Source organism: Phascolarctos cinereus, unplaced genomic scaffold (genome assembly GCF_003287225.1).
Source record: "Phascolarctos cinereus isolate Bilbo 61053 unplaced genomic scaffold, phaCin_HiC Scaffold_3;HRSCAF=262, whole genome shotgun sequence".
Lineage (NCBI taxonomy): Eukaryota > Metazoa > Chordata > Mammalia > Diprotodontia > Phascolarctidae > Phascolarctos > Phascolarctos cinereus.
The window spans coordinates 224,363,964-224,384,756 of record NW_027555736.1 but is presented as its reverse complement, the minus strand read 5'-3'; the positions used below and the strand labels follow the sequence as shown (position 1 = coordinate 224,384,756).

Sequence of the window (20,793 nt, the reverse complement as noted above, 5' to 3'; positions counted from 1 at the left end):
GGCTCAAATCTTGACTCTGCTTCTTACTAGCTAAGAAATCTTGGGGAAGCCCCTTTCCCTCTGTGGATCTTCATTTCCTCATCTGTAAAATGAGAGTGTGAGACTATTTGAGTGGTGTCAAACTCAAATAGAAACAGATCCCCCTAGGCCTCATATTGACTGCAAATTAACCACAACTTAACATCATCCATCTTATGTTCCCAATTCCATTTTAAACTTACTCAGCTGCACTGGGGAGTTTTGTAGCTCTGCTCCCTTTTTCTCTCTACGACCATATGAGAAAAGGACCCGTCACTGTGCCAGCAAATCTGGACCTAGCTCATAGACCCTGAGAAAGAATAGTAGGACTGTGGGAGGTAATCCAAAAAGGTCTAGACATTCAGCTAGGATGTATGAATTTCTAGAGGCAAAGCTACTAATAAACGTTCTTCTTTTTCAGACTCTAATAGTCATTTCGGCCGTACCACCATTGCCAATGTCGGCAAAAAGTAGGTGCCATTGTCTTCTTAACCTCCTTTCTGTCTTACCTGGAGAGGGGATAGTCTGGGAAACAGATCAGTTGCATTGGTCTCCAACTTGTGCATCAGTTATTCTGTATTGAGAAAAGTCTATTTTCCCCTAGATCTAGTTCCTAAGCTCTAAATGAATGAAGACATATACACTGGGTGTAGTTTCATGTACAGGGTTGGAAGTTAGGATGTCACTGATTTACTAAAGCTAGTATTATTTGACTTTTCTGTCTTAAGTCTTCCTAGCAATATGATAGATAAAAAAGCTGACAAGATGGGTAACAAAATCAGGATCCAGAGAGATCTAGACAGGCTAGAATGACGGGCCAAAACTCAAGGTGAAATTTAATGAGGATAAATATGAAATCTTTGGGTTCAAACACCAAGTTAATAGGTTCTTAGGCAACATTACCGAAAGTGTAGTGTTCAAAATCAGAAAGGTGTTAGTCCTGATATATTCTGCCCTTGTCAGACCACATTTAGAATATTGCATTTACTTCTGGAAAGCATGTTTTAAGAGGGATTTTGTTAAAGCTGGAGTGGGTCCAGAAGAAGGCCATGATAATAAGAGGATTGGAGATCAATTGTAAGAAACTATATGCCCTGCTTAGCTACCATCCTGCCAGTCAAGTACTATGAGAATCTTCTGGGCAAGAAGCCCAAGAAGGACTAGTGGATTTCAAGAATGAAGGAAAGAACATGTTAATGGGGGGAGGGGGGAGGAGAGAAGAAAGGTATGAAGGAAACCAGAGGAGACAGCTATCTTCAAATATTTAAAAGGTTGTTATGGTGATGAAGGAATCAGATTTATTTTCATGACTTCAGAAGGCAAAACTGAGACCAATAGGTAGAAATTATAGTCAGATTTTAGTCAATATTATTTTTTTAACATTTCTGACCATTAAAGTTGTCATAAAATGGAATAGATATTCTGAATGAACACCTGGAGGTATTCAAGAAGAAGCTGACTAAGAATTTGTTGGGCATATTTTAGAGGGGAATCATTCTCTGCGTAGAGGTTAAACAAAATGTACTTTTGTACCGTGGGATACTGTGAATCTACAAACTGCTGTCAGCTTCTCCTGGTGACTTACACGAATGATTATAGTTCTGGTAGCCAAGTATTTCTAGTTCTTCAGTAGGAACCCTGCATTATAATTTAAGTCAGCTAGTGGATAATGCCATAGACTTGAAGTTCAGAAGACCCGAATTTGAATCCTGCCTCTGACATTTACTAGTTGTATGACTCTGCACAAGTTAATTGATTTTACTCAGCCTCAGTTCTCTTCTCTATAAAATAGAGACGATAATGGTACTTACCTAACAGGATTGTTTTGGGGATCAAATGAGTTAATGTAAAATGCTATATAAATAATACCTATTATTATGAGTAGAGGTCCTGGCTATTATTTACCCTACCTATAAATAGGTTCATTTCAACCTTCAAATTTTATATGGAATTAAGTTCTAAATAATCCTCTTCTCTTTCACTCTCAAAAGAAATTCAAATGCTGGATCAAAACCAGATAGCACAACATGGTAAAACTATAAAGTTAGGTACTAGGATTGTAGAAAATGAACTAGTTTATATAACTTAGTTGTGATTGGCTTCCTTACATTTGTATCCAAAGCTCTTGACAGCGACACCTTGTGGCAGAGGTTACAAGAGTAAGTGTAATCTTACAAATATTTATTCCACTTCTCCTTACTACAGGTGTTCCTTTTATCTGGGCACAATTGGTCCTAGGCAGGATTACCAAATAGACAAAAAGTGTCGGTAATGCTATCTCACCCCTTTCTTCCTGCTGGATATGTGTCTTAGACAGTTCTTGCTTAAATATCTCTCAGATAACCACTTTAAGGTATTACCTATCCAGTGGGATTTTTATTTTAATATTTTAATAATGCTTCTTTAAGGACAGCTAGGTGGCACAGTGGATAGAGTGCTGGGCCTGGAATCAAGAAGACTCATCTTCCTGGGTTCAAATCTACCCTCAGATACTTACTAGTTGTGTGACCCTGGGGCAAGTCACTTAACCTCTATTTGCCTCAGTTTTTTCTTCTGTAAAATGTGAATAATAATAGTACCCAACTCCCACAGTAGTCCCCACTTTTTCCAGATTGAAGAGAAGGGTGGGATTTAAATACAGTGGAAGTCCAATTCTGAGCTCTCTTTCTTCCGTATGCCTCCCCCTCTACCAGCATGGAAACAGTATCAGATTAGTAGACTCTAACCCCAGACTTTCCACCCAATGACCTGTCATTATGGAAATTTGGCCAGTCAGGCTGCAGCACCTTAAACCTAGAGATAGACTGGCATAGCCTTAGCATTCAGAGTAAAAGTTTCTGCATTGTCAACCAAGTAGGATCATAATTGCTAGAATATTTCAAGTGTTTGATTTAGGAAGAAAACATGACCCAGCAGCTAGATCTCTGTATATAGAGTTGAGTATGTGATCTTGAGCTAATTGTGACTACTTCTTGTTCCTGACAGTGACAAGATCCTGTGGGTACATAGTATATTCTCCGTTTTCTACTTCCTTGTCACCTTCTGCTTCATGGTCCACCATGGCCGAGAAATTAGCCCCAAGAAGGAAACAAAGGTAAGGAGAAGGAAAACATACCTGATATTGAATGAAATCCTCCCCGTCCTTTAAAGTCCAATTCAAATGCCTCCTTCATGAAGCTTTCTTTGATCCCATGATAACCTTTTTGCCTTCAGTTCTGTACTTCTCTTATATTTTCCCTAGTTTATGTATTTTTCTTTGTTTCAGAAGTGTAAAAATAATACATAATAAAATGTATTTTTCTTTATATATGTCTTATCTCTGGAGTACCTGCTCCAAAGGGCACTCCAAGAGATGGCCTTATCTAAAAAGGACTCTAAGCTATCTCAGAGTTTGAGTCTCACATCTGGGAGCATTGTGGGAAGGGCACTGAATTTCAGAGACCCTGAATTCAAATACTACCTATCTCTTCCACTTACTACTTGCGACTCTGGGCAAGTCAATTTCCCTCTCTGAGCCTCAATTTCATCATGTATAAAATGAAGGGATTGTAGTAGATGGCCTAGAAGGTCCCTTCCAGTTCTACATCAATGAGTTTCAGAAGCTGACTGCTGACACCACAATTGAGACATCCCTTGGCCTTGCCTTAACCTCCAACATCTTTGGATGAGGTCCCAGAAGAGGTATAAGGTGTCAGGTCAGCCTAGCCCTCAAAGACTTAATCACCTTCTTATTCTTCCTCCTCCACTGGGGTCACAGAAGAGATTCTGGCCCTTTGGGAGTCAGAGATAGTGAAGATAATCACCATGTCTATGCTTGCTTTTCACAGATACCTAATGTATAGGGGTCCCCTATAGAGTGGGGCTATGTTAAGTGAAGTCAGCAAGCATTTACTTAAGTACCAAAGTTGATGAGATTAAGTGAAGACCAGTTACAAAATGGAGATGATTTGGTATTTGAATCAAAAGAATCAATCAGATTTCATCTCATGAACACTGACTCCATCTTGTGCTGCCACATGTATTCTCTATCTTGCTGTTTTTCTGTTAGTCATCCATGGGAAACTAGATGGTACAAGCCATCTATTGTTTCATAACAATATGGCACACAAATTCCCAGTTCTCAGTACCCTTATCTCAATAATCTAGAATCTAAAATCCTACCCCCAGGGGTAGCTAGGTGGTGCAGTGGATAGAGCACCAGCCCTGAAGTCAAGAGGACCTGAGTTCAAATCCAAAACTCAGACACATAACACTTAACATTAGCTGTGTGACCCTGGGCAAGTCATTTAGCTCCAATTGCCTAAAAATAAAAATAAAATAAAATCCTACCCCCAGCCTCTAATTTTATCTCTATAGATATTCTTGGCCCTTCCTTCTCCATAGGCCATGACCTCATTGCATCCTCTGGAATCCTGGCTGTATAGGTTCACAAAATCCCCTTTATCTTGGATCAAAAGATAGTCACCTTTCCATCCTCTTAGGCTGGCTGTCCCCAGAAGGTGCTATATCCCTTGGCCACCCTCTCCAGAACAAGGTCACCTTTCTCACGTCCTCTGAAATAGAGCAGGAAGAAGAGTTGTTATAGCCCTCTCTCCTCACTGCAACTTTCAGGTATCCTTTTAACATCCCTAGTCAGCAATCTCTCTTCCTTTCCTCACTGCAACTTTCAGGTATTCTTTTAACATCCCTAGTCAGCAATCTCTCTTCCTTTGAGATTCAACCCATCCCTCCTGAAATGTCTTACCTGCTTCAACTCCTTGTAGCAATCTACTGACATCCAGATGATTCTTCCTCCCCATCCTGTCTTCTTTCTTGGAGATTTCAACATATTTCTTTTCTTTATTCTACAGTCACCTCCTAGAAAGAGTTAGTTGTTCTCATTGCCTTCATTTCCTCACCTTCCACTCAATTCTCCATCCCTTACAATATGGCTTTTGACTCCACCTCTTGACTAAAACTGAAACAAGGTTACCTATTGATCTTTTCACTGTTCAATCCAATGGCCTTTTCTCAGTACTCATCCTTCTTGACTTATCTGAAATATATAACAATGACTCTCAGCCTCTTCTCTTACAGACTTTCTCTTTCCTTGCTTTCTGGGCCACTTATCTTTCTATTTTCTTTTTATCAATTTGATTCTTTTCTTTTACTAAGTCATTCTCATAAAGCTGTGTCTTGGGCCCTGTTCTCTCTCAACATTTCTCTTTTGCCAATCTCTTCATGTCCCATGGTGTTCAATGAACATTTCTATGAAAACCACAGAAATTACAACAAAGTGGCACAGTGGATAGAGCACTGGGTCTGGAGTTAGGAAAACCTGAAGTCAAGTCTGACCTCAGATACTTAACTATCTGTGTGACCCAGAGCAAGTCCCTTTGACCTCTCTCTGCTTCAGTTTCTTCAGCTGTAAAAATAAGGACAATGACAGCACCTACCTCCGAGACTTCTGAGGATCAAAATTTTTTTGTTGTTTTTAAGTCATTTTAGTTGTGTCTGACTCTTCCTGACTCCAATTGGGGTTTTCTTCGCAAAAAAACTGCAATGATTTGCCATTTCCTTCTGCAGCTAATTTTATAGATGAGGAACTAAGGCAAACAGGGTTAAATGACTTACTCAGGGTCACACAGCTAGTAAGTGTCTGAGGCTGGATTTGAACCCAGGAAAATGATTCTTCCTGACTCTAAGCTCTGCACTCTATCCAATGTCCCCCCTAGCTGCCCCATCTAACATATATTAGGCACTTAATAAATCCACCCCACCCCTGAAATCAGGCCATTTTCACAGAATATCCTCCATGCCTGGAACTTTCTCTCTCCTCTCATCTCCATTTCCTGGCTTTCTAAGCTTCCTTCAGATCTCAGCTAAAATCTCACAGAAGATTCTAGACTTGACTCCTAGCTGGCTCGCCAAAAAAGAAAGATGAGATGACTGAAGAAACAAAGGTTTAAGCTTCCAAGCATATCAATTTCATAAGCTATGCATGCCAATTGCATAACAAATTGGGACTAGTTGCCTTCCCCAGCTTTGGCATTGGACCCCAAATGCAGACGGAGACAGATTTTTATACATTAAAAAAATTAATCAAATAGGACCAATTAATTATAAGAAAAACAATTAACCAGGATACAAAATTAGGTAATCTAATTTCTAATTGGAGAAAAGATTAAGGATTTTACAAGTTGGGAGGGGGAAAGAGTGAGTTTCAGTCGAGTTAGGAGAGGAATGAGTAGTTTTATCTCTCATATGAATAGAAGAGCTTCTGTTCACAGAATGGAAAGATGTTGATTAATTACATTCATCCGCATTTACGAAACAATAGATGGCTTATACCATCTAGTTTCTCATGGATGAATAACAGAAAAACAACAATATGGAGGAGAATACATGTGGTAGCACGAGATGGAGTCAGTATTCATGAGATGAATCCAGTTGGTTCTTTTGATTCCCACACATATCTTCCTGAGTTCAAATCTGCCCTCAGACAACTTACTAGCTGTGTGTGACCCTGGGCAAGTCACTTAACCCTGTTTGCCCCAGTTTCCTTATCTGTAAAACAAACTGGGGAAGGAAATGACAAGCCACTCTAATATCTTTGCCAAGAAAACCCCAAATGGGGTCATGAAGAATCAAACACTACTGAAACAACTCAACAAACAAAAGACAGTGCCTAATAGCTCACATTTATATGGCCCTTTATGACCAAAAAATACTCCATTTCATTTGATTCTCACAGTAAACCTGTGAGGTAAGTCATTAAGAGTACTATCCTTATTTTATGGATGCGGAAACCGAGTCTGAGACCTGGAATTATTTGCTTATGATCATACAGCTATTAAATGGTATAGTTGGAACTTACATGATGTCTCATGATTCTAAATCCAATGCTTTTTCCACAAATCCACATTTCTACTCTGTACTACGGAAGTTTAAAAAGATTTCAGAAGCCATTTGATCCAATTCATATTTGAAAAGAGATCTGACTACATTATACCTAAAAATGGGCACCTAGACTTTAAAAAAAAAAACAAACTTCCAAGTAAAGGGAAATACATTATCTCCTGACTCCACCCATTCTGTTTTGGGATAACTCTTATTTTTATGAAACATTTCTTTATAGCAAACCAAAATTTGCCTCTTCGTAACTTCTTCCATCTATTGGTCCTTTTTGTATCCCTTAAATATAACTGCCCTTCCAATGTCTGAAAAGAGCCATGTCTCCCAAAGTCTACTTTCCATGGAGCAGCTGGGTGGCACAGTGGATAGAGCACCAGCCCTGAAGTCAGGAGGACCTGAGTTCAAATCCGGCCTCAGAGCAAACATTTGACACTTACTAGCTATGTGACCTTGGGCAAGTCACTTAACCCCAATTGCCTCAAATGAATAAATATCCCAAAGTCTATTTTCCTCAAGGCTAAGCATCTCCACTTTCTTCACCCTAGTCTCATAAAGAATGAACTTGAGCTCTTCATTATCCAGGTAGCCACCTGTGGACTCTCTCTGGTTTATCCATGTAGGTCCTGAAATAATAGCACTCAAAATTAAGCACAGTACTGAGGATGTGACCTGACCTGGGCAAAGTATGGCAAGACTCTCAGTTTCTAATTCCTGAATGCTGTGCATCCTTCATGCTGCCTAAGATTGTCTTATCTTTCTTGGCTGTTACGTAACATCACTGACTCAGACTGAGCTTTTGATTCACTGAATTCCCCAGATCCTTTCCAGACAAAGAGCTGATAAAATCCTGGGTGAAATAAAATATATCTATGGTATTTATTCCAGAAAAGGGACATAACTTTAGCTCTGTTCTTTATGGTGCGGTACTCACTCTTTGTAATCATTGCTTCCTTTTCTAGATTTCCACTAACAATCTCTTTCATAACATGTTCTAAAATTTTGCTAAGAATCGAAGTCAAACTCACCAGCCTACTATTCATAGATCCCATACTCTTTCTCCAATCCTGTGGGACCTCTCTCTTCATGATTTTTCAAAGACTACTAATAATTACTTCTCAGAAGTCACATCTGCCCATATTTTCACTAACCTAGAATGTAGTTCATCTGGGCTGGTTGTCTTGAACTCATTGGCAGCATTGAGGGTGTTCTAACTTAATTATCTAGGGTGTTGACTCTCAATTAGCCTTTTTTTTTTAGGCAATTGGGGTTGAGTGACTTGCCCAGGGTCACACAGCTAGTAAGTGTCAGGTGTTTTTTCTGAGGCCAGAAACAGGTCCTCCTGACTTCAGGACTGGTGCTCTATCCACTGCACCACCTAGCTGCCTCTTCAATTAGCCATTTTTATTCTATCCTTTCTAGTCCAATGATCACTCTCATTGTCAAAGAAAACAAAAGGGAAATAGGAATTGAGAAGCTTTGCTTTCTGTTTTCCATTATCACAGTCACATTCACCCCCACCACCTTCTTTCCCTTTTTGACCCTCTTCTTTTCTGCAATATAGCTTTTAAAAAGCTCTTTTTTATTATCTTTATTTTTATCTTTTTAAATTTATTTTTATCTTTTATTATATTATCTTTACTTTCCTCACTGGCATCAGCTCATTCTGACTTTCCCTGAGACACTTTGAACTATGCCTCATTTTTGTATTCATCTCCTCTTAAGTAATGAAATCAGTAAGATTAAAGGGAGAAAAAAGACAAGCCCCCAGGAGAAAGTCTTTAGATACATTCACAATTAGGGAACGGGACATAAATAATGAGCCAGCAAAGGAGACTGAGAAGGAGGAGTCATACAGGTAGGAAGAGAGAATAGTGTCCCAAAAATCTAGAGGGAAGAAAGATCCAAGAAAGAGAAAGTGGTCAACAGTGTTGAATGATGCAGAAGCTAAGAACAATGAAGACTAAGGAGGAGACACTAAATATAGCAATTAAAAAATCATTGATAACTTTAGAGGAAAGTTTCAATTCAATAATGAGATTGCAGGCCAGATTTCAGATTGCAAAAAGGATTGACAAGTGAATGAGATAATTAGTATAGACGTTTCTCTAGGAATTTGGCTATAAAGGGAAAAAAAGATGTAGCTTGAGAAGGTAAGGGCAAGTGAGAATTTTTTTTTAGAATGGGGAGACATAGACAGGTTTGTAGGCAGCAGGCAAAGAGCTGATATATAAGGAGAGACTGAACATTAGAGAGAGAGGGAATGACTGTTACAGTAATTTCCTGGAGGAGATGGAAGATAATGAAATAAAGAATACAAGCAGACAACACTCTTGATCAATTAATCAATAATTAGTCAATCAACAAATATGTATTAAGTGCCTACTATGTGCCAGGCACTATGCTAAGTGTTGGGAGTATACAAAGAGGGGGCAAAAGACAGTTCCTGATCTCAAGGAGCTCACAATCTAATGGAGGAGACAACAAGCAAACAAATATATACAAACAAATTATATACAGGATAATTAGGAAATAATTAAGGGAGAGAAGGTACTAGATTTGAGAGGGGTTTGGAAAGCCTTCCTATAGAATATGGGATTTTAGTTAAGACTTAAAAGAAGGCAGGGAAGTGAATAGGTGGAAATGAGGAGAGCATTCCAGGCATGAGGGATACCTGGAGAAAAATGGCTAAAGCTGAGAGATGAAGTATCTCGTTCATCAGACAACAAGAAGGCCATTGTCATTGGACTGAGGAGTACAAGGTATAAAAAGACTAGAAAGGTAAGGAGGGGATGCTAGGTTATGAAGGGCTTTGAATGCCAAATAAAGCATTTTTTACTTGATCCAAGAGGTAATAGGGAGTAACTGGAGTTTATTGAGTAGGCATGACACAGTTAGACCTACACTTTAGAAAAATCTCTTTGGTGGCTACACGGAGGACGGGTTGGAGAGGATAAAGACAAGGCAGGTAGACCCACCAACAGGCATGAGGGGATGAGGGCCATATCAGATGAGAGAAGGGAGCATATTCAAGAGATGCCACAAAGGTGAAATCAACAGGCTGTGTCAACAGGTTGAGTATGGAGGTGAGAGAGTGAGGAGTCTGGGTTGACACCTAGATTGAAAGCCTGAGGGACTAAGGGGATGGTGTTGCCCTCTACAGTTATAGAGAGAGAAGGTAGGAAGTGGGGAGGGTTTAGGGCAAAAGAGAGTGAGTTTCATTTTGGGCATGTTGAATTTAAGATGTCTACTGGACATATATATAGTTCAAGATGTTCAGAAAGGCAGTTGGAGATGCGAGATTAAAGGTCAGCAGAGAGGTTAGGGCAGGATAGGTACATGTGAGAATCATCAGCCTAGAGATAGTAATTAAATCCATGGGAGTTGATGAGATCACCAAGTGAAGTAGCATAGAGGGAGAAGAGAAGAGAGCCCAGAATAGAACCCTATGGGACACCTACAATTGGAGGTCGTGATCTAGATGAGGATCCAGCAAAGGAGACCTATCCATCTGATAGGTAAGAGGGGAACCAAGAGAGAGTGTTCCAAAAACCTAAAGAGAAGAAGGCATTATCAAGGACAAGGATAACCAACAGTGTCAAAGAAAGGCTGCAGAGGGGTGGAGAATGAGGATTTTGTAAAGGTTGTTGGATTTGGCAATTAAGAGATCATTAATAACTTTGGAAAGATCGGTTTTGGTGGAATGATGTGGCAGGAAACCAGATTGTAAGGAGTTTAAAAGAGAGTGAAATGAACTCCTCATTAAAAAAAAAAAAGAGGAAGAGTCAACCTGGGGGGAACTGCCATGAGGATCCGGAAAGGGTGATATATAGAAATAATCATAATACAATGTAGAATTTTTAAAAATAATAAAAGACTTATAATCTAAGAGCTATTGGGATGCAGAATAGGGAGAAATTGTTTTTTTAATGTCGTGTGTCCCTACTCCAACACGTAGCACAGTGCCTTTTCCATTGTAAGCACTGGGAAAAAAAAGTCTTTATCGAATTGAATTTTATATCCAATTGGGGAGCAATGGAAAGCTTCATGAAGTAACTGACATTGGAGCCAGACTTTGAAGGGTAGATGGGATTTCAACAGGTAGAAATCAGAGGAAAGGGTATCTGTTATGGGCAGAAGGAAAGACATAAGACAATTTAAATAGGAAGAAAGGTTGTGTGGGGTGAAGTTGAGAGAAGGAAAAGTTTTGTGGAATGGTAAGTAGTTTGGCTAAAATATAGAGTACATATGGGCAGCTAGGTGGCATAATAGATAGAGCGCTGGGCTTGGAATCAGGAAGACTCATCTTCCTGAGTTCAAATCTGGCCTCAGATACTTACTAGCTGTATGACCCTGAGCAAGTCACTTAACCCCGTTTGCTTCAGTTTCCTCATCTGTAAAGTGAGCTGGAGAAAGACATGGCAAACCACTCCCAGTATCTTTGCCAAGAAAACCCAAAAAATGGAGTCAGAAAGAGTCAGACATGACTGAAAAATAATTGAACAACAACAAAAGAGTGTATATAGGAGAATAGTGGGACTTAAGGTTGGAGTGGTTGATTGGTATCAGTGTTAAATTCCAGACTAATGACAGTTCAGGGAAGTCCCTTCCCTGTACATTGTTGGAGATCTACTTGCCAGTGATTAGAGGCCTACTTATCCATGACTGGAAGTCTATTTGTCCATTATTAGAGGTCTATTTATTCATTATTGGAGATCTCCTTGTCCATGATTGGAGGTCTTCAAGGAGAAAGCTACATAACCTCTTACTGAGGCTTTCATTTGGATTTTCCGTTACTGAAGTCATGGTTTGATCAGGTCGCTTCTATCTCTGAGATTCTATGATTTCATCGGTAAACTGCTCCCAAATGACAATACAAAGTGGGTTACACAGATTGCACTGGAAAGGTTCTGGCAGATTGCCATTTTGGATTGGTTCTTGTTAGTTAGTTCCTGCTTTAGTGGGTGACCATTTGTGTCAAGAGTTTTAGTGAGGATGCCCACTGCTTAAATTATAGTCCTTTCTAGGTATACTACCTCCCCACCGCCCTAGGGGCTGATTTTAAGTATCAGAACCTGGATCCAAACCTAGATCTTCCAACTCCATGGACATCTAGGTGGCACAGTGGATAGAGCTCCAGGCCAAGAGTCAGGAAGACTCATCTTCCTGAGTTCAAATCTGGCTACAGACACTTCCTAGCTTTGTGACCCTGGACAAGTCACTTAATCCTGTTTGCCTCAGTTTCCTCATCTGTAAAATGAGCTGGAGAAGGAAATGGCAAACCACTTGGCATCTTGGCCAAGAAAACCCCAAATGAGGTCACAAAGAATTAGACGTGATTGAAACAACTAAAAAACAATACTTCCAACTGCTAATCTGGTACGCTTTGCATTATACTACAGTGGGCGGGAGGGGGCAGCACAGATTATGGGGGGAGTGGTGGAAATCCTTCATCAGGACAATTGGCCAAACTCTCAAAGCTATGGCCCCAAACCAGAGATGCTTGTCTCTGATTTTTCAGTCGAGATGACAGTGGAGGTAGGGATGCATGTGCAGAGATCATGACAAAGTCAACATGGTCAAGCTCAGCCCTTCTTCTTCTATCTTTTCTCCTCCAGGCGACCAAAACCCTGATGATCACTTACCTTCCCAAGGAAATTTCAGATCCTGCGATCATCATCAAACATTTTCAGTGAGTGGAAAGGAAGAGTCACTGGTATAGTACAAAGAGCGCTGGTTCTTCAATCCGAAGAGCTGAGTTCAGATCCTGCCTTTGGCGCTAACTGGGTGACTTTGGGCAAGTCACGTCCCCCTCCTTGGCCTCAGTTTCCTCATATGTAAAATGAAAGAGTTGGACTAGATGACCTCTGAGGTCACTTCCAATTCTAGATTTGTGACCCTAAATATGACTGGCAGAGAAGCTGCAGTTCTGCTGTGGGTATCCTCTACCTGTATGGTGCCTGCCCTCACAGCTGATGTTATCATTTCTTCTTGATCAGAAGTTGGACAGGAGGAGCTTATAGGTCAGGAGGCAGGGGAGACAGAGGGGCACTAGGGCTGGCAGATTAAAACCGATACTTCTCCTTTTCTTCACTGCACTAACCAAGGAACCCAAGGTTGTTCTCTTACCCACACAGAACTCTTGAAAAAGGCATTCTCCTGTGTGACCCTGGGCAAGTCCCTTAACCCCATTGCCTGGCAAAAAATAAAAAATAAAAAGCATTCTCCCTCTCCTGCTCTTCTATCCCTGAGATGTATGGCCTAGGCAAGTCAACCTGGCTGCCATAATTGAGGACATTAGTAAGGTCCACAAATGAATATTCTCACTGAGTGGTTTTCCCACTAATGTGATGGGCTATACTGCACAACAGGTGTTGTTTTGCTTGGAATGGCAAAGCAGCTACCCTGAATTAGAAGCACACTTTCTGGCCCTAGGAGAGAGCAATGCAAATTGCTCTACATAGAGGTCAAACCCATAACCTTGACTTCGTTTAGTGATATGTTCTTTCCAGCTGGATAAAGCCATAAAGGATTAGGAGAAGAAAGGAGCTGACTTCCTCCTATGCTTAGTAGCCCCAGAATAGCTTGGTTCCAAGGAACAGAGAGGCCCAACGTATGGTATAGTTGAAAAAGCATTGGTTTTATATTTAAAAGACCCAGTTTCAAATCCTGTTTCTGTTACTTACTAGCTGTGTGACCTTGGGCAAGTCACATAACCTTCTTGGACCTTAGGAGTTGGTTAGACTAGATGTCCTCTAAGCTTCCTTCCAGCTCTAAATCTATAATTTTCCGCTCTTGTAGTCCTATGAATTCAAAGGATGGCTGGGAGGAGGTGTGTATTTATTCTTGAGGATCAGTGGCCCAGATCCAGTCTCTTGGCTGGAGCCAAGGTTCAGGGTGACACAGCAAAAGCTCCATTTGCCCCTGGACACTCAGTTCTGTGTATGTATCTGTGTCTGTCCCGCAGTGAGGCCTATCCCAGCTGCACAGTGACCCAAGTCCACTTCTGCTATGATCTGAGAAGATTGATAGAACTGGATAACCAAAGGTGAGTCCATAGTTGGCAACCTCATTTCAGTGGCTTTGGGAATGCTAGGAAATATTGGGCCCATTGGAATCCAATGCCCTGCCTAACCACTGATATCCTCTTCTTTCCTCCTTGCCCCAACAGACAACACGCAATGAAAGGCCGACTACTTTATACCTCAGTTGCTCAGAAAAATGGGCCAACAATGATCCGAGTGCACCCCTGTTCTCGTATCTGCTTCTGTCAGTGCTGCACATGCTTCAAGGAGGTAGCAGGGAGGGGACTGTGCCCCACACGGCCCAAGAGCTCAGGGCGTCTGCTGAACGGGCGGGGGGAAGGGAGGCGTTGTGTCCTGGCCTCTGTCTGCTGTTCCAAGTTAGCCCCTCATCCTCACTGTGGTGGCCACATAGGACCCCACCAGCTCTGTGCTTGCTGCCCCCTTCCCTTGAACCTATAGCTAAAATACAGTTACATAGCCATCTCTGGTGTTCTGCCCCCAGGAAGTATGGCAATCCTTTCTTCAATTTCACCTCGTTGTAAAGGACAGAAAGTGTTCAGAGGATTACAAGTTAGAAGCAACTCGAGAAGCCACCTAATCTTCCAAGCTTCAGTGGCCATGGAGCTCTTTAAGAGACAATACTATTCCATCTGGGTTGGAATTGGCATTTTCCATGACCCAAACTTCCATGATTTTGGGGCTCCCTGCCTAACCCAAGTGTTTCCAAGCTTCTCATCTTCTGCCCCCAATTTGGTCCCTTTCTACACCCCCCAGGTGGATGCTGAGCAATACTACAGTGAGCTGGAGGAGAGGTTGACTGATGAGTTCAATGCCGAACGAAACCGAATCTACCAGAAGCGTTTGGATACAGCCTTTGTCACCTTTCAAGATGAGAAGATGACAGCTGTGTGAGTGCCCCAGAAAGCTTTGAATGCCACTTGGCCTCTCAGTCGATCAGTCAGTCTAGTCAGCCAGCATTTAGTGAGTCTGTAAGTGCCAGCCACCAAGCTATGCCTTCCTTCTTCAAAGAAAGGCAAAACAAAAACAAAACAAAACAAAAAAAGACCATTGTCCTGCCATAAAGGTGCTTATATTCCAACAGGAAAGGCGACGTACAAATAACTATGTATATTCAAGATGTATATGCAGAGCAGATTGAAAGTAATCTCAGAAGGAAGGCACCAGCAGTGGGTTGGCAGTGGGGGAGAGGTGGGGCTGGGAAAGGCTTCCTAGTATTTGTAGTATTTGAGCTGAGTCTTGAAGCAAGCCAGGAAAGCTAAGAGGCAAAAGAAGGTGAAAGACCATGCCAGGAATGGAAGAAAGCCAGGAAAGAGGTACAGAGTTGGGTGATAGAGTAAGCGTTCATGTGCAGGGTAGCAAGTAGACCAGTGTTTCTGGAGCATCCCCCACATGCTTTCTCCCTTCTTGCTTGCTTCCCCTCTGGTTGTTATCCATACTCCCAGCCCCTTCCCATGGGAAGTGCAATCATGCAATTCTGTGATGACTGGTCTCCAGGTTGTGGTTCTTCTCCTACTTCCCTCCCCTCTGGACAGTGTGATCACATACCCAGCCAGCATTCAAATCGCCTCTTTCCCATTCTCACTTACACTCTTAATTACAGCCAGCATGCACATGGTGCTTTAAGGTTTGCAGAGCGCTTGCCGTGTTATCTCATCTGATCCTCCCAATAAGCCTGTGTTGTAGATGCTATCATCAATCTCACTATAAAGTGAGATAAGGAAATCAAGGCTGATGAAGCATCACACAGCTAGTAAAAGCTCAGAAGTTATTGCAAGTAATTAGAAGGAAAATTTGAACTCAGGTATTTCTGATTCCAAAGATAGAACTCAATCCATCATGCCACCTAGCTGCCCACTTGTTCATTCTTTTGTTCCAAGAGCTGCATGTTCAATATGGGTTTTGTCATTTGGGGGTCTATCTCTCATTATCATGTTAAGCGTTATGCCCATCTTCCCTTCTCGTTCTGTAACTAGCAGCAATTTTCCCAGCCAAGGGAGACAAACAGATTTGTGTTAGGTTCTCTTCATAGCCAACGTCCTTTCAATAGAAGCAAACACAGAAAGAGCCCTTCAGCCACTGGACACCCCAACACACACACTCCACTACACACACGCTCCAGTATACACATACATACACATACACACACACACTCATACATACACACACTACACACATACAAACACACACACAAACACACATACACACAACACATACACTCACCACTAGGCATCTCAATTTCATATCTTTACTGTCTCTCTTCCCATTAAGTTTGTAATCACAGTGTTAGATTCAGAACTAGAAGAGACCTTAGAGGTGATCTAATACAACCTTCGTATTTTATAATCCTCACTTTCCCCTCTTTTATCTCCAGTAGAATGGTGTCTCTCACTTGGAGGCATAAGTAACCTGAAATTGTACCAGGCAGGCAGAATGGGAATAGGGAGAGGCATAAGGAGCCCTGACCGATCAATGTACTGCTGTGGTAGAGTAGAAGCCAATGAGTTTTAATACTAGCCCCACCATCAGCGTATTTGATGGTATTTCACATCTTTCTTAGGCTTTCAGTTTGCCCATCTGTCAAATAATAACTCGAGCCATACCTACCCCATAGAGCTGTTCAGAAGATCAGATGAGGTAATAAGTCTAAAAGTGCTTTAAAACAAAAGAAAACCCAGGGCAGTCAGGTGGCGCAGTGGATAGAGCATCGGCCCTGGATTCAGGGGGACCTGAGTTCAAATCCAGCTTCAGACATATAACACTAACTGTGTGACCCTGGGCAAGTCACTTAACCCCATTGCCTAGCCAAAAACAAACAAACAAAGAAAAAAAATAAACCCTACTCGAATGGTGTAGTGGCAGATGCTTTAGACTAGGAAGCAGGAGATTCAGCTCTCTGCCTCTCTCTCTAGCTTGGGAATAGATCGTCTTTAAAGTTCCTTTCAGCTTTTAAAAATTTATATTTTCTCCTAACCCAGGGAACTTTAAAGATGATCTAGTCCATACTCTTTATATGTTACAGTTAAAGAAACTGAAGCTGAGAAAGATCGCATGATTTACCCAAAATTGCAGTGCTAGAGAGAGAGGCAGACAACTGAGATTAGAACCCAGGTCTCCTGCTTCCTAGTCCAAAGTATCTACCATTATTACACAATTTGAGCAGGGTTTTCTTTTGGTACCTAACTCCCTTCATGTGAGATACCACCAGGATAGTAAGCAATAAATGATCACAGAACTTGGAGAGTTAGAAGGGACCTTAGTCCCCGAAAGGAATTCCCCCCACCCCGCCAAATCCGTAACATTTCCTACATGGCTAGCAGTCATTCAGCCCCTACTTGAAGGTCTCCAGGGACTGGAATCCTACCACTTCATAAGTTGGCTCATTCCACTTTTGGACAGCTCCAATTGTTAGGAAGTTTTCCTGAAAGCCAGCCTCAGTTTGCCTCTTTGTAACTTCCACTTATTCACAGTTCTATCCTCTAAGGCCAAATAGGACAAATCTATTTCCTCTTCAATATTAAAACCCTTCAAGTATTTGAGGGTATGTATCATATTCCCCCTTACACACACACACATCCCACTCCCACCACCAGACTTCTTTTCTCCGACTTAAACATCTCTAGTTCCTTCAACCAATCCTTATATGACATAATAGTATGGTCCTTCACCTTCCAGGTTGCCCTCTTTTGGAAATTTAGTCAACAAGCATATATTTTGTACTCATTATGTGCCAGGCACTGCCCCTGCTCTTAAGGCATTTGAATTCTAGTGAGGGGAGACAACACATAAAAGAAAACAGAAAAGTGAAGAGGGGAGAGGATAACAAAGGGACGAGGTGCAGCGGGCAGGAGTGCAGCCTGGCAGGGAATGAGACGTGGAGGGCCTGAGTACCCTCCTTAAATAGAGGTTCTGGAACAACTGGCCAATCAGAGAGAGAGGCTGCAAGCGCTGGGGGTACTTACAATGTGTGGATTCCCAAGCTGGAGTGAGGCATCTGGATGAAGAGCTGGGGAAGTAAAGGAAATCCAGAGTACAGCCTGCAGGGGAATGAGGACAGTTTCTAGCTTAACCATGCCCTTTTAAAACTATTCTGCCAGAAATGAACACAATGTTTCAGATGAGGGTTGATGAGGGCAGAGTATAGAGAGACTATTACCTGTGGGGGAGAAGGGAGGAGAGGGCAGGCTACCACACCACGATTTGCATTTATACTTCACTAAGACCCTCACATCTTTTTCCAGACATATTGTTTTCTAACCATGTTTCCCCCTTTAGCTTGTAAGGCTGGGTTTATTTTTTTGACCCCCAGGGATAAGACTTCACATTTATTCCCCAACAGCTAGGTGGTTCAGTGGATAGAGTATGGGACTTGGAGTCAGGAAATCCTAAGTTAAAAGCCAGCCTCAGACACTTACTAGCTATGTTTCTCTGGGAAAGTCACTTAATCTCTCTGTGCCTCAGTTTCCTCATCTGTAAAATAAAGTTAATAATAGCACCCACTTCCCAGGGTAGTTGTGAGGATTAAAATGAGGTGTTTGTAAAGTGCATTTGCAAACCTTGAAGCGCTATGTAAATGCTAGTCATTATTATTTATTATTATTGCCTTTATTATTGTTTTCTTGTTAAATTTGGCCTAGTAATCTTCATGATCTTCTCCGACTTGGACTCTTCCTTTGTGTTAGCTATCCTTCCTAGTTTGTCATTTGCAAATGTAATGACTATCTATGCCTTTATCCAAATCATTGATTTTAAAGAGTTAGACAGAGGCAGCTAGGTGATACAGAGGATAGAACACCAGCCTTGGAGTCAAGAGGATCTAAGCTCAAATCAGGCCTCGGACACTTACTAACTGTGCGACCCTGGGCAAGTCAAAACAGAAAACAAAATAAATAAAAAATTAGACAATAAATCCCTGGGACTGTCCACTAGAGGACCTCCTGCCACAGAGGCATTGAGCCATTAGTGACTATGGTAAATCCAGCCATCCAACCAGTTTTGCATCCATCTAATTGTATTATCATCTATTCTACATCTGACTTTTCCTTGAGAATGGCATCAGATAGTTTATCAAAAAGCCTTGCTCAAATCTAGGTAAACTAGATCTACAATATTTCCTTTATGTACTAATTTAGTATCCATGTCAAAAAAAAAAAAAGGAAAAGAGATTAGTCTGGTATGACCTATTTTTGATGAAGCTATGCTGGAGTTTTGTAGTCATTACTTACCTTTCTAGATGTTCATTAACCATCTTTTTAATAATCTACTCTGGAATTTTCCCAGGAATCAAAGTCAAACTCATCAGCCTATCATTTGTTCTCTTCCTTTTTTTTATAAATTGGGACATTTGCCTTTCTCCAATCTTCCATTTCCCATGATCTTTTCAAAATGACTCACAGTGGCTCCACTATCCCATTTGCTGATTATTTCAATACTAGAGGATGTCATTCATCCAGGCTGAGTGACTTAAATTTGTTAAGGACGACTTGGTGCTATCTCTTTATCATCTGCTTCCTTGAGTTAGCCATTTTTGTTTTGTCATTTCCAGCACAAAGATCAGTGACAGGGGGAAAAGAAGCAGAATAAGTTACCACTGTTTCCTCCTATCGCTTCTTTGTTCTCCTTTTTTTCCCCCAATAAAAGGATGATATCTTTTTGTCCTCGTTAGCTTCCCTCACCAACCTCTTTCCAAGTTTCTTCTCTTCTGATTCTATTTTTTACAAGACCATGTATCCTCTATTTGGTCTTGCTCCCGTCTTCTACATGTTTCTTTTAAAAATCTAAGCTAGTGAGTTCCCTGTGCAGCCACATTGGTCTCTTCAGACCACTTCCGTTTCTTCTTCCTTGTTTTGAACTGTTTCCTTATGTCCTGAGCATATTTCATTCTTGAACATCTCACTCCTCCTGGGCCAACTTGCCCTGTAGAATTTAATCCATGGCATCTTCCCTACTGAACTCTTTGGAATCTATTTTCCCAAAATCTAGAGTGCTTGTTAAACTGTACCCAGATTTCCTCTTCTTTTTGATCATAAACACTAGAAGGGAGTGGCCACTTTCTACCATTTCCCCCCATTATTTCTAATCCAACAAGTAATTCCTCTCTGTTAGTCATAATCAGACCCCAAAAATCATATTTCTCCCTTGTTTCCTCCACCTTTTGAAGGATGAAATGGTCATTAAGTCAAATTGATGACTTATTAGCTGTTCTGCCTTTGGCTGAGAGGGAGGGAAGAAGGGGGGAAAGATGGAGAGGGAGCTTTAGCAAATGTCTGAATAATTGAATCTCCCTTCACTTCCATAAACATTTGTTGACTGGTGATTGATTGGCCATGCTGCTGTACCAGACTTTTGGTGTTTACCAAACTCTTAATCTACTTCCTTTTTCTGTCCTAGTTTTCTATACTATATCCCCAATGATAAAATCAGTCCTATTTCTCCCTCCATTGTCTGTTACTCAAATGTTCTCCATAATACTTCCCTTATCTGGTTCCTGAATTTCCTCACATAATTTTATCTTCTTAATATAAGGTTCCATTCACCCATATTTTATCTATTCTGTTTTTTCTTTGATGAGGTATACCTACCAAATCCACATTCTAGGGATAGGTTTTATCCCACCAAGTCTCAGTTATATGATGAAGTCAATTTTTCCCTTGCATTAGGACTTCTACATTCCTCTTACTTATTACCTAACTTTGAGGTATTTGAGAATAGGTATTTGAAGCAAGGGTTTCTACTGGCCCCTTTTTTATAGATTTGTCTCCTGTAAACTTCCAAGTTCTTCATTGTAGTTATTTTTTATGTATCTAGCTTAGGAGATGTAAATGGGTCTCCCCTTCTCCCA

At 41.1% G+C, this 20,793-nt stretch overlaps 1 protein-coding gene across 5 annotated transcripts in view; it reads left to right on the top strand.

The window, feature by feature from the left end:
• TMEM63C (transmembrane protein 63C) overlaps positions 1–20,793 on the top strand; it is a 132,365-nt gene that overhangs the window by 78,317 nt on the left and 33,255 nt on the right. For all 5 annotated transcript variants that reach the window (XR_002324446.1, XM_020986192.1, XM_020986188.1 and 2 more), the window contains 6 exons: positions 440–488; positions 3,004–3,112; positions 12,528–12,601; positions 13,877–13,957; positions 14,081–14,204; positions 14,709–14,842. Coding sequence is in view for 4 of the 5 variants with exons in the window: in XM_020986192.1 (XP_020841851.1) it covers positions 440–488; positions 3,004–3,112; positions 12,528–12,601; positions 13,877–13,957; positions 14,081–14,204; positions 14,709–14,842 (571 nt within the window). In the remaining variant the exon portion in view is untranslated. The remainder of the gene's footprint in view (positions 1–439; positions 489–3,003; positions 3,113–12,527; positions 12,602–13,876; positions 13,958–14,080; positions 14,205–14,708; positions 14,843–20,793) is intronic.